General features: G+C 40.7%; 1 protein-coding gene across 1 annotated transcript; it reads right to left on the reverse strand.

Annotated features, from left to right (window-relative positions):
• Window positions 1-92: 92 nt before the first annotated feature.
• LOC131675974 (uncharacterized protein K02A2.6-like) lies at window positions 93-17,261 on the reverse strand. Its single transcript, XM_058955092.1, has 3 exons — window positions 17,088-17,261; window positions 933-1,224; window positions 93-616 (listed from the first exon to the last, which is right to left on the reverse strand). Exons 1-3 carry the CDS (start codon window positions 17,259-17,261, stop codon window positions 93-95), a joined length of 990 nt encoding a protein of 329 aa, XP_058811075.1.
• Window positions 17,262-18,715: the final 1,454 nt, after the last annotated feature.

The raw sequence follows: 18,715 nt of genomic DNA on the forward strand, positions 1-18,715 counted from the left end.
TGCCGTAATAATTGATCGCCCCAAGGAAAGAGCGAACACCTGAAACGTCAGTGGGAGGAGGTAGCTTGGTTATTGCCTCAACTTTTACTGGATCAGGATTTACCACGTCGGTCGAATATATGGCCCAAATAGCGTATCTGTTGCTTACTGAAGCTGCACTTTTCGGCTCTGATGGTAAAACCAAAATCCTGAATCCGCTGAAGAACTGCTTCCAAATTACGGTCGTGCTCCTCTTGTGTTTCACCGCCAACGATGACGTCATCGAGATAACCAGAAGTGCCCTTAAGGCCGGCTAGCATGGTATCGATGAGCTGCTGAAAAGCACCAGGTGCTACCTTTACACCAGGTGGAAGGCGGTTGTAGTGGTAAAGACCACGGTGTGTGTTAATTGTCAGCAAATGACGGTACTGTTCGTCGATTTCCACCTGTAGAAAAGCGTCCGAAAGATCAATCTGGCTGAATATTTTGCAGTTAGTCAGCTTGGCAAAGATGTATTCCGGGAGTGGCAGTGGATACTGATGAGGTTGCAAAGTGGAGTTTAGACCTGTTGAATAGTCTCCGCAAATTCGAATGTTGCCATTTGCTTTGCGCACTACGACGATCGGCGCTGCCCATTCTGAATAATCGACCGGTGTGATGATATTGAGTTTTTCCAACCTGTCCACTGTTGCACTGTTCTTGTACCTCAAATTTAATTTTGGTCCGGTTGCACAACCCGAGCTTTTCGCTGAACACTTTTGGGTAAATAGCTTTGAGAGTTGCACTGGTGGACGGGGTACTAGTAACATGGCAGCAAAAAGTATCCATTGGTATGGACCACAAATTAAAACTATCGACTAAATCAGATCCAAGCACGTGTAGTGGTTTCTTGGTGACACGAATTATCTGCGTGCGTGTGTTTTCGCCGATAGTGATGTCACAGTTAAATTTACCATCAAGTGGCAAAATGTTTCCAGATGCTGCCTTGGCTTTTACTGTTGCTGGTGACAACCTTGGGCTGCCAATTTTCTTCCAGATCTGCTGGCTGATGACGGTAATATCGGAAGCCGTGTCCAACTGAAGACGAACCTGTGTTCCATCAAGGGCAACGGAAACGAATCTCCTCCGCTTCTGCACGTTGCACACATTAACGACGACCATTTTGCTGGCCACCGAATGCTTACCCTTTCTCGATGAACGTTGTGACTTTTTTGAACTGTTGCAGTAGCCTTCACGATGTCCAAACTGCTTACATTCGGAGCATTTGTGGTTTTTGAAAGTACAGTCCCGTACGTAGTGAAATGCACCGCAAAACCAACACGGTGTATCAGGTTTTTTTTCTCGTGTCATGTGCAGCAGGCTTCGAAGATGGCTGATCCCGTATGTTGAACCGTTTATCAGAAGATCGCTGCTTAATGACATTCATTTTTCCGCAATCCTGGAAAGCAGCCGCGTACGGGTTTCTGCATCGCTTTCTGCTTTCAATCCGCAAACGTAGGTCAGGCATTTAAACTGCTCTTCCGATAGCTTTCCCAGCTCAAACTCAACGCAGGCTTTATTAACACGGCAAGCGAAAGCAATATGGTCTTCAGTCGGGTGCTTGGCAATTTGCAACGTTCTATACCGCCTGCTTATTACCGACTCCTTCGACCCAAATAAATTTTTCAGCTTCGCTACTGATTGGGCAAAGGTGTGTTCTTTCGGAAGTTTCGGTAGAATAAAGGAAACATACATTACATGGGAGGTGGCAACACTGGCTGTTCGGTTAGGTCACGTAATTAGCGAGCTCCGTTTTTCGCGCGATATCTCACTGTTTTCAATACCTTTCGGGCTAAACGATAAGTGATATGTGTTTTGAAAGTGCTATATTAGTCAGACACCATCAAGTCTAGTGGCTTTTAACGCTTGTTAATTGCCAAAAATGATTTTTTTAACAGTTTTATATCAGTAATATGTGTTAGTGCAAGTGATTTCGTTAAGACCCATTCACACATATTCTGTGTGTTTACTCGTCAAAGTCCGAAGCTTTGCGGTGCTCGTGCTAGTGTTGGCTGAGACGATGCGAGGAGTGATACTACCACAAATGGAGGAAAAGTTATATCAAACGCAGTTTGAATACATGATCCCGGTGAGGACATTCTGATTTGTTGCTTATGTTCAGTATTTTTACTTTATTATTGTTAATATTTATTCTACGAGAATGCGCGTGTGCGTCGGAATTTGTTGAAGAGCTGAAATCGGATTGCGTATTGTTCTTTTGTTAAAATGGGGAAGGGTAAAGGTTGCTAGCACGCTGTTATATTAACTTTGTTTTGACTGATTGGTAACAGTGGCATCAAGTTGTGATTCCGTTTTTCTCTTCCAGTGTTCTTGAGAGGAGCAACAGATCGAGGTATTGATAGTGTTTGTAAATTGTATACGCTGTTCTGCCCAGCGTTGCCAAGTACTTATTTCGTTATTACAAAATTTTAGGTTCGGATTAGGCAGTTTTGAGTTTTGTGTTTCACTCGCACTCGAGTTGTCGAGAAAAGTGAGAGATACTTTTGGGTTCTTTTATGCGTAGAAAAGGTCAGGTGGATTAAACTTCTTGGATTCCGACTGGAGCAACGAAGAAATGCGTAATGTACGGGTGAGGATGTTCTTGTATGTGTCTATACACGTTTACTTTGGGTGCTAGGATGTTCGAATGGATTTTGCTTTAAAAATGGACATGTTGGGTCTCTGAGTCTCTGTCGGAGAGGGGTGCGAGCGGCTCTGCTCTTGACTGTGTATGTGTGTACAATGGTGTTTATGAAACGTTCGGTGACGGTGTTTTCTTCCTATGAACCGAATCAAATCTGTGCCAGGTGTGCTGGGCTGCAAGCTAGTTTGGGGCGTGTTCGACCCGAGCTCTGATCCGCTGCGTTAAGATTGTGTGTAGCAAGAGCAAGATGTTTCATCTGTAATTCACATACATTTGCATGTTTCATTTTGCTCCTATCCGTGCTTCGTGGTCGTACGGGGGTCATGGCGAGAGGGTTCTTATAGGATTTTGCACTTTTTCTCTTCCCTCTTCAATACGCGTTCTCACAGGTTTGCACCACAGTCTATAGAGAACAGTTGCGCAAAGAGTGAAGTCAGAAAGAGCCTGCCTATCGAGCACAATTGGAATGCATCTCTGATACCTCTGCAGCAAAGTTGGGTTCTAGTTTTGCTCGATAGGTGGACTTTTTTCGGCTTCACTTTCTGCACACTCTTTGCGTACCTTTATACTAGGGCCTTTAGTTTGCACATGCAAGTTAATACCAGTCGCTTCTGTTTTATACGCGAGACGAATCTGCACGAGGTTTTGTGCACAGAATAAGCTTTTCCGGGTTCACAGGAGTCTTTTTGTATAGGGTTATGCACCTTGATTGGTTGCATTAGGGAGTGGTCGCACTAACAGGGTTACAGACTGACAGTCGGACCCATACTGTTGATACTATGTGAAACGATTTTATCGGATGTTTCGGCATAATGTTTCATCACTATACGTTATTTTTGATTGCGTGCTGTTTTAAAATGTATGTGAGTGGTAAAGGTGTTCAATGTACTTTTAGTGAACAATGATGGATCCATAGCTCTTGTACTAGCGGCTGAAATCTGCTGGAATATTGATAACGGTGTTGTCTAAGCGTGGTCGGTTTGAATGGCGTGTGGCAGCCAGTGACTGATGCACGAATGGATCTAATGGATTCTTACTGCCGTGTCATGGATGTATTTTCTTTACTTTTATCTTGTTGGTATGTAGCACTGTTGTTGAACTGAAGACTCATTCATTTATTATTTATTAGCTTCAGTTGTCACAAGACGCCAAATCGCTTGTGTGGATATTTGTACCCTAGACTGATGCCCTGTAATGAACGTACACATACATTCGGCTCTTCCTTTCTCATTTCCGCCCCAACATAGGATATACACCATATTGTTTTCCTTCTGTCGTAATTTAAGGGTTTGATTTAATTTTCCTTTAAAACGGATTCTATATTCTGTGTCTCCCTTTAGTACTAAAATACTGTCAACTATCTTATGTTTTTGTACGTACTTTCTTATCTTTCTTAACTAACTTAACTAGTAGTTGGCATAATAACCATTGCTTAGAATTGGCATTCTATTCACACATCTATCTGCCTTGGAAGTAACACAGTTGCACATTATTTTCTTATTATTTTCGCAATTCAGTAGTAGTAAAAATCCTGCTTTTACTACGAAACCAATATTTGTGTGCAGTTCTAGCTATAGTACCTGACTTGAGAAATGAGTAGAAATGAAAAATGAGTAAATTGTACACAAATATATGTTATATAGTTATGGAATTTTATTAGGATCCCCGGAAAAATTAACGACTGATAGAAACTACGAGAATTCGCCGTGCGATAGAAAATTAAACGATATCGATTTATTAAAATATAAGCAATGCTGCTCATAGCCGTCTAGCTCATGTTGCTTATTGCGCCAATCATATTAATACAACAAGGAATAAATTTCCCAGATTCCCGGCGGCCGGCTACCGAATGCCCTTTTATATGACAATGCTGCAATTCGTCGAGAGATAGCATAATGTCGCGCGCGGATATTGGTAGCAAAATTCGTTAATGGAGAAAGCATACAATTAACACTTTTTGATTACGATAATAAAACTCAGATACCAAAAAAGTAAGATACAATGAAGTATTAACAATTCTATTTATCCATTGTAATTTTAATCGACCCAGTAAAAACAATTGCATGACATTCTATTTTGTTGTTCTAGAATTGATAAGCTTTGCCGGTCCCCTATCTTTTAAAAATATTGCCCAATTAAATATAAGCAACACTCCCGACGGCCGGCTGTCCGGAGTTTGAATTGCATATTTCACGCCGAGTTTCCAAATAATAAAACAAACGATAAATCTTTTAAAAATTCTCGGCAGCCGGCTGCCCAGAGCAATTAACACATGATAACATTTATGAGAGTTGCGTAGATCATATCACTTATCAAGGTGAATCCCGATTTATGTAACTATTTATCCTATCCCACTAACAAAACCACCTTCCCGTGGCAACCGTGGAGATGCAGAGGTATACACGGTCTCCATAACAACGGTTGCTACACTAACATTCCTTCCCTTCCCCGATGACTGTAAGGACGTGGCCGGCGCCGTTATTGACACTTTAAAATTTTGAACTCTCGAAACGTGCACATTGAGAATGGAAAGCTACTCCCAGGCTCCATTCATTGATTCTCTGTGCAATTTCGCTTGTTCTGGTCAATCACGGAGTAGCAACTACGAATTGTATGGTCATCATGCTCATGCTCATGCTCATGCTCATTATAAACTATTTTAAAAATTTTAATAGTTTTATTTTTTATTTAACCGTGATTTTTTAATAAATAATGACCATCACTTCACAACGTAGTCTATTTTTCATGGCTTGCGGTGAGCACGATTGCTGAACTGAAAATTATGGAACAGAAATTATTTTTTAGTATTCTTTGCAGATTTAACTCGCCGCGCAGATAGCTCTGAATTAGACCCGCTGGTGCCCTAAGACGATTTCGCTAGATTTTCAGAGCACTGTGCACCCAGTGCATTAACGCAAGTGACGGAAGGTTATCGAAAAGTTTCGTGAAAATGAAAAATCCAGTAATGATGATGATTTTCCCAAACGGTTCGTTTTCGTGAGGTTTTTATTTGTTCTTTGGCATTAGGATTAGCGATAATAATTCATTTTTTTTTCCTTTTTTATTTCGACTATGTTAGTCACATTTTCTTTTTTACGTTTTAATGACATTCAATTAGCTAGAGATTACTGGGTAGGGAAAGTTATGAAACTTAGAGCCATAGTACTCAAGTGAGAGCAAGGATGTGAAGTAAACACAGCCATTGCCTTACACAATGTAGCAAACCCGCCACGACTGTAAGAACAGTGACAATAGTCTAATAAAAATCTATCCCGGTATTCAAAAGACAAACAGAGATGAACAGCAGCAATCATCATTAAGATTGATGCTAATCGTCGACAGGTTTTCAGTGGTGATCTTGCGTGGCTTAATTTTTGCCGTCTACCTTTATCAAGACACATGTTAGTGAACTCGGGTGATTCGTAGTTACTCTGCCTAAGCTTGACCCTCATTAACAGAAGGCAAAAATTAAGCCCGCACGATATTAAGCCTGTTCTAATGACCCTGCCACTTCTAGTTTTCCGATCTGTTTACTTCACATCCTTGCTCTCACTTGAGTACTATGGCTCTAAGTTTCATAACTTTCCCTACCCAGTAATCTCTAGCTAATTGAATGTCGTTACAACGTAAAAAAGATAATAATTCAAACCAAGGATACTACTGGGAAGTCACCTTTAGAAAAAGTCGATGTCGAAGTAAAATTTGAAACTATGCACGCATGCACTTCAGAGATAGCGTGATATCAGGAGCTGCGATTTCATTTCAACGCTTTTTTGTGAAAAGGGCGATACTTACAAATGTAAACATAGGGCTTTTTTCATAGATGCGAATGAGGGCTTTGAAACGAAACAAATTAACCTAAAAATTTGGATTCTACGATATTGCTCTCTTAAACTACAGCAAAAAATACAACGGGCGAAACTATATTTTTGATTGTTTATTTAAAGTTTCACCCTCCACGCTCCATGCAAACAAACAGGGCGATACTTTTTTGCTAGCAGTTTAGAGGCGAAACTGTTATTTTCGTATTTTTTTTAGGATTATCAAGCTGATAGCAGCTGTAAATAGTAACAATGATCTCTATTGAAAAAACACGGACGAAATCGGTACGGTAGTTATTATAAAAAACGTAAGGGCGATACTTCAATGCTGATAGGTGGCACCGAAAAAGTAAACAATCGCCAAAGGGGCGATACTATCATTTTGTCAATTTCAATAGCAAAAACAAATTTTAATTTAATGAATTCAAATACTTTATGAAGTTTTGGGTTTCGATCACTGAATCATGCAATCTAGGATGTAAAAAACACAATAGTTCTTAAATATGAAATAAAACCAAGTCTGGAAATATTCACTGTTGATTTTCTTTGAATGGTATCACTGCTAGTATCGCCCTTTTCAAGAAAAAGCGTTGATTTCTTAGTTCTCAGTCGCGTTGGAAATTTGAGTAAAGTATAAACTTCAAATCGATTAAAAAAAAATCGATTTTTTTTGGCTCAGTACAATATATAACCCCTTTAGGAAAATTCAGTTTTCCCACCACAATTTAGATATTTTATTAACAGAGCATTAACAATAAATCGTTGCTATGTCTATTTTATGGGCCATTTTTCGCTTTCCCATTGATTTGGTTTGAGATTTCTAGCACTGATGTTGTCCTATGCTGATTTGAGCGATTCTCTGAGTCCTGCCACTATCCCATGTAGAATGTGTTATCAAAAACATCGCGAAGCATCATGTTCTAAATGTTCTCAAACGATATAATATCCGAAGAGTTATAAGAAATGTCTCATCACACTGTTAGGTGGATTAAAAACGTTTTTACTGTAAAAGTCGATTTTACAGTGAAATTTACTGTAGAAACGGTAAAGTTTATTGTTTTTATATTGTATCATAACACTAGAATTTACCGTAATTATTGTAAAATTACTGTACTGCCACAGTGAAAATCATGGTTTTGTTACTGTACATTTCTATTCGGACCACGAGACTGCATCGAAGCGTTATATCGGGCTTGAGACAAAATGATACATTAGAGGCGTTTAGCTCCGAACACCTATTAGACTAATCGCAGTGGAGAACTTCCGTGAACCATTTGGCTCCCGTTTCTGTGAGCCATTTAGTTAATGTTTTCACGAGCCATCTCAATGAGTTGCTTAATCGCGATAGCAACTAGTTGTGATTCGCGACCCGAACCAGCAGCGGGGGCTGACTGCGGGTGTGGTAGGACGAGGTAGGGGGCCCTATGCGTTCTAGGCCTAAATACCACATGCCCTAAAGCAGCCCTGACAAGGCGAGCCAGCGCCGCCTTTAAATAAGCGCTTAGCCCAAATCCCTCTCAATCCCTCTCCTACCGTTATCCTTCCTTCCTTCTGCGGCTGTTCGCCCATCTAAATATGGAAGCTGTTCTTCAATGTCAGCTTCTTTCACCGAACAGCCTAGATAAGCCGTGTAGTGTCGGTAGTGGTTGTTTCAACCGGCTAAGAATTACACTACGGACTACCTGTTTCAGTGGTAAAAATCTACCAAACAGGGAACCCCAATTCCATAGTGTCATGCGACCCGTGCTATGCACACCAAAAAAATCTGAATTTTATCGTTGACGTAATTGCAAACATGACACAATTCAACAAACCGTAATTTACGAAATGACGGAACATTACCGTGTTCCGTTTAATTTTACATGAAACATATACTTTACATGCGCAATGACATAAAATTACACTTCCTACCATTCAGAACAAACGCTGTATGTGGAGTAAAATTACACTATTTACGAAATTAAACGTCATGTAAAATTAAAATCAAACGTAAAACTAAGTCATTTTTGATGCTCGTATATGTCAGGGTCAGGATACGTAAATTTACACTATTTTTTCTAGGTGTGTGGGTAAAATTGTTGAGGGGGTTTAAAATATTCTCAATGGCGAACGGAGCCTGGGAAGAGTTGGGCGAACTCCCCAGTATGCTGCATTACGCAGCGGAACGGTCGCTCTACACACCGATTTTTTTTCACCGATGATCCACTTAATTTTGTCGAATTTTTGTTGGCTGGGGGTTTGCTGAGACTCTCGGCTGATGGTAGTGAAGTTTTGTTGAGTTTCGATTATCAAATTTCGATGTGCCCAGAGGCCGTGTGGTATCCGGCCTAGAATTGAGCCACTGGAGTCCTGCTCCCATGTCGTAGGAGGCGACTGAAAGTAGGAGACCCTAAGTCAAGGTGTAGTTCCGTGCCGAGGACTTAATGACTGGAGGGTCTAAAATATGCCAGTCGCGCACGGAGCATTTTGGGTTTTGCCCTTACTGTGTTATGCGAATCTCTGACACAGTGGACCATTATTTTCTTCGCAAATCGTGGGAATCAAATGATCATGTCCCATTTAAACCTGATATGGCTCGCTAAATGCGTTAACATCCCAACTCGCTTGGTGTCCTCTAGTGCAATTTGTGTTGGAGATTAAATGTACAGTTCTCTAATCAACAATGGTTAGAATAGCACAAATCAATCTCCAACATAAACGTACAGCAACTATGAATTTATCTCGACTCATGCAGGAAGGTAAAGCTTCCATAGCATTGATTCAAGAACCGTATTTCCATAAAGGAAACTTCTATTTTGGAAAGTTACTTAACACTGCCTTCATTGCTTACAACAAGACAGGCATGACTAACCCACGTGAAATGCCTCGTGCTTGCATTCTTGCAAATAAGGCTATTGACGCGTGTCTCATATCGCAGCTCACAACTCGCGATATCTGTGTTATCACAGTTACACTGACTGTCGGAAACGTAGACAATATATATATATATATATATATATATATATATATATATATATATATATATATATATATATATATATATATATATATATATATATATATATATATATATATATATATATATATATATATATATATATATATATATATATATATATATATATATATATATATATATATATATATATATATATATATTGTTCAGCATACCTACCGCATAACGAATCATCTCCTTCTGATGATTTCAAAAGCGTTGTATCATATTGTAGCAGAAATGGGCTTCCGCTCATTATCGGCAGTGATGCGAATGCTCATCACATCATTTGGGGCAGCTCAGACATCAATCTGAGAGGCTCTGAACTGATGGAGTACATAAGTAGTACAAATCTCCATATTCTGAATGTGGGAAACCGACCAACTTTTGCGAAGTCTGGGAGGGAGGAGGTGTTAGACATAACACTTTGCTCTGATAGAATTTTGCATGAGCTGGGAAATTGGCAGGTTCCAAATGAAACTGAACCGTCTCTATCCGATCATAAATATATATTTTTCGATCATTTTGATGTCACCTTCAATGTGGTGACATATCGTAATCCTAAATCTACAAACTGGGACCTCTTTTTGGAAAACTTGGCGACTAAATTTCATGGATATTTTCCAACAATTAGTCAACTAGACGACTTAGATGACGTCGTGGATACGACAAACTCATTCATATTAGCATCCTACGAAGAAGCTTGTCCACTTCGTACTGTTAAATCGACTAGGGGATCCCCTTGGTGGAGGGCTGAGCTTGAAAGAATGAAGAAAGTTATGAGAAGAGCTTGGAACCGGCGTCAGCGTGATGACTCCAGGGCTTTCAGGTCAGCTCGTTGTGCATATAAGAAATGTCTTAGATCTGCAGAACGGGCTGGCTGGCAAAGCCTATGCACTAATGTCTCTAGTCTGAACGAGGCTAGCAGATTAAATAAAATTCTCTCCAAATCGAATGATTTTCAGATGAACTCCTTAAAAACCAGAGATGGTGTTTATGTGACGGACGAAAAAGATGTTCTTAATTGTCTCTTCGACACACACTTTCCAGGTTGTATCGATCCGGAGTTGAACAATGTTCACAGATCTCATTCTGGTGATTCGGACTCGTGGGCGTTAGCACGCACATTGGTTTCCACTGAATCGGTCAAGTGGGCAGTTGACAGCTTTGCTCCATACAAATCACCCGGAAAAGATGGAATACTTCCCGTGCTACTGCAAAAGGGATTTGATATTCTTAAACATGTCTTGAAAAAGATTTTGCTTTCCAGTCTTGCTACCGGGTATATCCCGAAAGCATGGCGAGAAAAAACTGTTAGATTTATTCCCAAAGGGGGGCGCTCAAACTATGAAGAAGCCAAGAGGCCTATCAGCTTAAGTTCTTTTCTTCTGAAAGCTTTGGAACGGATAATCGATCATCACATCAGGAACGTTAGTTTAGTTGAATATCCACTGCACAAAATGCAACATGCATATCAGTGTGGGAAATCCACGATCACTCTGCTTCACGATGTTGTTTACAACATTGAGAAAGCCTTCTCGCTCAAGCAATCTAGCTTGGGTGTATTCCTAGATATTGAGGGTGCTTTTGACAATGTGTCCTTCCAGTCTATTCTGGAAGCGACGCGCGGTCATAGGATACCTGCATGTACCTCAGATTGGATAAACGCAATGCTTAGTAACCGCATACTTTTCTCGTCACTGCGACAGGCTGAGATACGGAAGTTGAGTATTTGCGGTTGTCCTCAGGGCGGCGTTCTGTCACCTTTGTTATGGAACTTAGTAGCTGACGGCTTGTTGAAGAAACTCAATGAGCTTGGATTTCCAACCTACGGGTTTGCTGACGATTACCAAATACTAATTACTGGATTTTGCATCGGAACAATCTTTGACTTAATGCAACAGGCATTAAGAGCTGTCGAACAGTGGTGTCGACAAGTTAAACTATCAGTTAACCCAAGCAAAACTTCAATGGTTCTTTTCACGAAGAAGCGAATAACAACCGGGGTTCGTCCCTTGCAGTTCTTTGATTCTGAGCTACTGTGTGCAGATCAAGTCAAATACGTTCGAGTCATATTGGATTCCAAACTGAATTGGTCTGCTCACATTGAGTTCAGAGTCAAGAAAGCGTGCATGGCCTTCGGGCAGTGCAGACGAACTTTTGGAAAGACCTGGGGTCTCAAACCTAAATACATCTATTGGATTTACACGACAATTGTAGTCCAATACTGTCATACGGATGCCTTGTGTGGTGGCAGAGGGGAGAGGTGGTGACAGTCCAGTCAAAGCTAAACCATCTGCAAAGAATGGGGCTCATGGCGTTGACTGGTGCTTTCACCACGACTCCGACTGCTGCTCTTGAGGCACTTCTAAATATCAAACCATTACATATACACTTAAAACAAGAAGCACTATCATGTGCATACAGACTGCAGGTTACTGAGCTTTGGAACAGTAATCATGTTGATCTTGCTACCAGTCATACACGATTGTGGTCACAAATGGTTACATGGGGTGAAGATATTCTTGCTCCCAGCGATATTACACTCACTTGTGGTTTTCCTTACAGGACATTCCATGTGAAGATTCCCTCTCGAGAGGAGTGGTTGTCTGGCTTTATGGAAAGACAACAACAAACGCAAGTAGTCTGTTACACTGACGGTTCTCTGATGGAGGGATGTGCTGGTGTCTACTGTCGTGAAATGAGATTGGAACAATCTCACTCACTAGGTAGATACTGTACTGTATTCCAAGCAGAAATCTTTGCGATTATGTGCGGGGTGCAATCGGCCCTTCAACTGAGTTTGTCCGGCAGAGTTATAAACTTCTGCTCCGATAGTCAGGCTGCAATCAAGGCCCTTAGCTCAGACAAATCCCGGTCCAAGCTAGTGATCGCGTGCCGAACCCAAATCGAAGAACTAAGCATTGTCAACACTATCTACCTTGTCTGGGTGCCCGGACATTGCGGTATTACTGGAAATGAATGGGCTGACGAATTGGCTAGGGCAGGTTCAGCGATTGACTTCGTTGGTCCTGAGCCCGCGCTGCCAATTTCGACAAATTGGATTAGGGAAAAAATACGGTCCTGGGCTTCGTCCGAGCACCGCAATTATTGGAGAAATCTACAAACGTGTCGCCAAACAAAGGCGTTTCTAGAACAACCATGCCCAATGGTTTCGAAAAATCTCTTACATTTTTCGAAGCTCCACTGCGGTATGCTGACCAGGGCTTTAACCGGCCACTGCAAACTCAATTATCACATGGCAACTATTCAGCGCGCTGAGTCTTTTTCATGTGATCTTTGTGAATCCGACTACGGAACCTCATTCCGTTCTCACGGTCCGTGTACTTGGTTACCTTGTTCAAGATTACTCTCTCTAACAGTACCAATAACAGTGGATATATTGACTACGCTGAAAGATCTTCACGTTTTCCCGGCATCGGAAGCAACATCAGCAGTGGCGTAGCCAGGGGCGTTTTGGAGGTTAACCCCCCCCCCCCCAAACCAGAATTTATTGGTGATGACCAGTTTAATTTAAAAAAAATTAAAGGGTTGTGTACAGGACACGACCACGGTGACATTAAAAATATAGCTTTTTTATCTATCACACATATCGACACACGTTCTTGTTCACTCGCCTGTTTTCATGTTACAAGTTGCTATATACCCTCCCCATTAAAACATAATTTATTGAAGGTCTTTTAACGGTAATCTATTAATTAATCAAGTATCTCACTAGGTGATTGGCATTATTTGGCTGATCCATCTAGTAAAAATAGGCTGGTCTGTCCAGAAAATATATTCAAAAGAAAAGCTCCATATTGAGAGCTGTGATGAGGAAACCCACGCCCGCCAACGGAAATATACAGATTCTCCATAAAATATGAAATTTCATTTTCCATTTAAATTTTCAATAATGTACTAATGAACTTAAGTAAACAATCTTAAGTGTAAGTATTTCTTGATCGATTAGTGGTGGAAAAATGAAATTATTTGATAAATTACATTGTTATGCAACGTTCGCACCACCAGTTAAAACGGGTTTTTATGCTATCTTGGTGACATTTTTCTTGTTGCTAATTATTAAAACGTGTTCTAACTCTGTAGTGTAAACATTGTATTATTAAACCAATTCTGCAGCGTTTTATGTTATATAGGTGTTTTATGTGGTAATAGGACTGGCATAATTATATCTTCAGTACAGCGGTTTGTTTCATAATTTAAAACAGATTTATTTTAAAATTTAAATTAGTATACCCAACCGTATTTGTTGTATACCTTAAAACGCAATTAGAACTGTGTTTTAAATACATAGGGTAGGACAGATATTCTGACTGGTTAAACTGGGAAAACAATTTTAAGTCCAGTAACGCTTAAGACATGGCTTGAATTTGAATCGAAAAAGAACACCCGCTTCAACTGCTGCTGGGACGGTAAGTTCTGTTTTAAAATTTTCCGTTGTGTGCAGTACGAAACAAAAGTGTTTGAAATTAGAAAACAAGAAGTTCTGCTGGGAATGTGATTGTTTCCGATGCAATTACACTCAGATTTTTCACGCAGGGGATACAGGCCGTGTAAATGAAAACCGCGTAAATTTAAAAAAACGCGTTAATGAAAACCGCGTAAATTTCAAAATCCGCGTAAAAAACCTGAGTGTGCTCTCCTATATAAAATACTACGCTGCTGAACAGTGCAATAACTACAGAAGCACGTTGTCAGATGCCTTACTGATAAAAAACATATAACCGAAATATGAAACATGAAAACCAATTGGCTCTTTACCCTACGCATCTACAAAGCGCCGTAAACATGGATTAACAAGTTACAACGCACACGCATGCATAAAAATAAATATATTTTTTTCAAACGCAACACTCTTAAGCAGCACACACCGTATTGAATTAAATCCAAACCACCCCGCCCACCCACTTTGCAAATCATTCTGTGACACCATGCTGGTACCCGACAAATCCGCACACGGCCACCGCTGCCGAAAATGCATAGCGTCTACCGCTTATTGTAGTGCCCAGACGCTGCAGCCATGATCTTACCCGTTCGACATAAGAACAAAAACTGATTCAAACGGGTACGCGTCACCTCTATTTATAAACTAATATGGTATATGGTTTAGTCACTTAGGTGCGAGTGTGTGCAAATGCCAACGTTACCGAAAATCGATAGCGCTTATTACATCGCCCGGAGACGACGTTGCTCGTGTGGGATAAGAGCAACAACTGATTTAAACGGACATGCGTTGCTTCTATTTATGACTTTTCGTGTTTCATTGAGCAACTAAGCTGCCCTCTTTTGACGGCTGTGTCTGAGAAATCTGCCTCACGAATGATATTTTTCCCGTTATTTGTGAACTTTTTAAGTTTACCAATTTCCAAAAGTCTACTTTTATTGGGGAGATATTAAATTATTACCTATATTTAAGTTAGGTGTTTCTGAATCGGTTGGTGTATGAATGATTAAAATCCATCTAGTAATATAGGAGTTATAAGCGTGCAAACCTTACATAGTTTCGTTACATGGGAGATAGTTTAGATTTTAGAATAACACCTAGCCCCAGATAGTGGAGTAAGACATTTTTAATGTCAAAAACAAAATTATATTTAAATAATAATTTTAGAAGTTTATTATCTGATCATTACATTGAGAACATAATGTTTTAAACACCATGGGGACTTTTGGTAAATTGTGGGAATCGGATCTTGTAATCTCTTAGTGACAATCTTGAAGTTGACAAATCTGGCGTTTTCCGTTGGCATCTAGTAGGTCAGAATCAGTTTTTATGAGCATTTGTTTATCTTTTGTACTATCAATTATTTGAATAGCCACTAAGTAGGATTGGAAATGATGAAAACTAAAAATATTGTCAATTAAGTGAACAGATCTCGCTCTTATTATCACACCTTGCCGTAGCCCTTTCCGAGTTTCAAAAGGACCCTGAAGTATTTCTAATAATCATGACACATCACTCGATCTATTGTCGTTTGTCCGGAAATCCGTATTTGGGCATAGTATGCCAATTTTCTCAACGAACTCACTTGCTCACGGTGATTGGCGGTGACAACGAATTTGGGAGAACACCTTCAGCAATGTGATTGCTCGTTAACTAGTTAACTAGTTGCAACAATCCCTCTCGTCAATATAAGATTTTATGGTCACCGCAACATGTTTATTTCATGGACTTGTTGACTTTCACCGAGAAAAATCAACAAGTCCATGAAATAAATCCCTCTCGTCGTCTACTGCTATTTCGATGTTCTTCATAATACACTTACCGTTCAGCTTACACTAGGTCGTGAGAAGTTCTCCATTAGTATCTCTTTATGTCGTCCTGTGGTACATAGCCTTTGCTCAAGCGATTTACCTACTCGTAAAATTTTCGTAACTCTGTACAGATGCTTCATCGCCTCGGTATCCCGACCTTCATGTAGGCGATGCCAAATCTATATTCGCACTGCTGAATATAGATTTGGCATCACATTTGTTATGTCGGAGAAGAAATTTCCGTTCATTAGAACGTGGTTGATTTGCTTCTTAGTTTGTTAATCAGGTGATCTCAAGGGTGGCGTTCATGTCGCTGATGAGAAGCTTGAGATTCTGCCACGGGCTCCAAATGCGCGTAAAATGCATCTTCTCGGGTCTCGCTTTGAGAGGGCAGTGCACGTTCGCGATGCTGTAGTTATAGAAATAGCCTTTGATCCACACACAACCTTTCGCTGATCGTCTGCTACTTGATTACGCGTTGGCGCGTCTTGCTTAGTTCTAGGAAGCTGATTTCCAACTCTAATAGAATGTAGCCGCTCGATGCCCGCTTTTCCACACATTCTGTCACGCCAAGCAAAGTTTATACAATGCTCCGGCTTTAAAATTGTGAGTTTTCAGCTCATCGTATAGGATTCGTTCGAATCCAGGGATGCAAAGTGACTTGCAGTTCGATGTGCCAAGTTTCTAATCGTAGTTCTTTTTTCGTTACGTGGGCTTTAGCCGATTGTTCCGATCTGCCTTTTCTTCCGGATTCTTCGTAACGTGATGTTTTCAGGGTGGCTTGTTGGGTTTAACACAACATCCTGTCTCGTTGAAGAACAGCCGTGCGGGCCCCTCACTTATTCAATTCCGTCTACGATAGAGTTATAGCGCTCATGCTCACTCGCGCCTTCTCATTTCGCTGCTACTACAGAAGACGGTAGTACCCAGGCGATGCCGGCCTACAGATTAAATGCAATCAATAGACGCACAGGGAAGCATGAGATAGGAGCTCATGAACACTGGGAAGTGTATACCATTTGACGACCAACCTTCAAAGTTGATGGTTTCGAAATTATGTGATGTTGATTGTTAGAAAAGTTGTCGAACATATATTCCATTTTAAAAGTGTATATTCTTTGATTTTACAACAATTTATACATGCAAGTTATCTATGGTGATATGAAAGCTATTACTTATTTTTTTATTTGTAGAATGGAATGGTAACTGCTGACCTGTTTTTGTTTCTGCACTTTCAATATTTTAGCAAATAGCATTATATTAAAGCATTTTTTAAAAATCATCGATTTTCGTCAAACCACCCCCCCCCCCCCAAACCAAATTTTCTAGCTACACAACTGAACATCAGCTTCTGTTGCTTCCAGTTATCGAATCGTTCTGAACATATCCTGGTTCTCATGTATCGCTTCACTTTTATGGCTTTCGCCATCACGATCAGCTGTTTGTCGGTAATTCGAGCTTCTTCTTTGTGATCATCCTCCTCACTGTACGGCGAAAATTGGTTCATGTTGCAGGGAAAACCTTTCGATGGTGACCTTCATCTTCTGCGGACAGCTTTCAGGTGGTGCAGCTGAGCCTTTTGTCTTTGCCATGCCAACTCTGTAGGCGTCTCCTCGAGAATTCGCGTTGTCTTTGTGGCAAAGTTCCTCAATGCAGGCTTTAAGAGCGGATCTTACACCCGGCGACCGTTTCTCGGTTTCCCATTGGCCACATTACACGTCCTTGTTAATAGTACCGTTAACTCGTTCGCATTAAGGTTGAAGAGGATGCCCTCAAATATGAGTTCTTCGACGGACACGTCCTTGTGAAAGATCGCTGTTTTCCACCTTCACACGTTTATATATATATTCCACATATTCAAACCATGTCCTGTTACCAATGCTGTATCAGATCGCTTGGTGGTCGCTGTGGGTATATCCTCGCGTACTTTTCAGTCCATTTTTTGTGTTACTCCAAGGCTACACAAATTGACATCGATACTGGATTCCCGGCTCTCCCTGTGGAAAGTTCCGATGATACCCTTGTTTGTAAGATCTATATTTAGCTTTGCTAGAACCTTCTTGATAGTTGATGGCCAGACAAAGTCCTTTTGATCACAGCGTCCATCTCGACAATTTTCTCATGTTCCTGGTTCTTGTAATATTTCAGAACTAAAGTCTCTTTGGCTTTTTGGAAAACACCTTATTCGATTTTCATAAGCTTTGTCTAAAATGGATGGTTTGGTAGCAGATTTTGATCTGGTCAAGTTCATACGAATCGCACATGGGACAACACGGGTGCAACTCCAGTCACATTGGATGGAATGATGAAGATGATGCAACAGTTTACGAAAACCAGAAGCCTCATTGACACAGTGCGGAACGAAATTAAAGACGTTAACAACAAAATTGATGCAGTGAAGACGGAATTGAAGAGCGATATAAAGTCCGTTCGAAATGATTGTGCAGCAAAATTCAGCATCACGACGTTGCGTTAGAGTCGGTGGAAAATGTATCCAACAGAATCGGAACACTGGAAAACCGAAACGAGCTCATAATAAGCGGCATCCCTTACAAACCTGGCGAGGATTTGAATTTGACACTCAAGGAAATAGGCCGGCACTTGGTAGTGAACGACAAAACAACCAGTACGGCAGAAACAAGGCGCATGAAATCTGGCAGCAACATGAACAGCGACGGCCTCATCGTAGCCGAGTTCTCACTGAAAGCAGCGCGAGACGAGTTCTACAATGCTTACCTCCGGAAGCGAGACCTGAAATTGAAACACATCGGAGTGGATTCTGATTGTCGCGTGTACATCAACGAAAGTCTGACCACCGAAGCCAGCAAGCTAAAATCAGCAGCACTACATCTGAAGAAAATGGGTAAGCTGGCATCGGTGTACACCAAGCAAGGAGTCGTCCATGTAAAACTTGCTGCTGGCGCACCACCACGTTCTGAAAAAGAACTGGATAAATATTTG

This window comes from Topomyia yanbarensis, chromosome 1 (genome assembly GCF_030247195.1).
Source record: "Topomyia yanbarensis strain Yona2022 chromosome 1, ASM3024719v1, whole genome shotgun sequence".
In the NCBI taxonomy this organism is placed as follows: domain Eukaryota; kingdom Metazoa; phylum Arthropoda; class Insecta; order Diptera; family Culicidae; genus Topomyia; species Topomyia yanbarensis.

Coding starts and splice junctions, on each gene's coding strand:
- LOC131675974 (XM_058955092.1), bottom strand. CDS start 17,261: ATGAACCAATTTTCGCCGTACAGTGAGGAGGATGATCACAAAGAAGAA. Junction 1,225..17,087: donor AGAAGCTGATGTTCAGTTGT/GTAGCTAGAAAA, acceptor GAATGTAAGCAG/TTTGGACATCGTGAAGGCTA. Junction 617..932: donor AAACATTTTGCCACTTGATG/GTAAATTTAACT, acceptor TCGATTATTCAG/AATGGGCAGCGCCGATCGTC.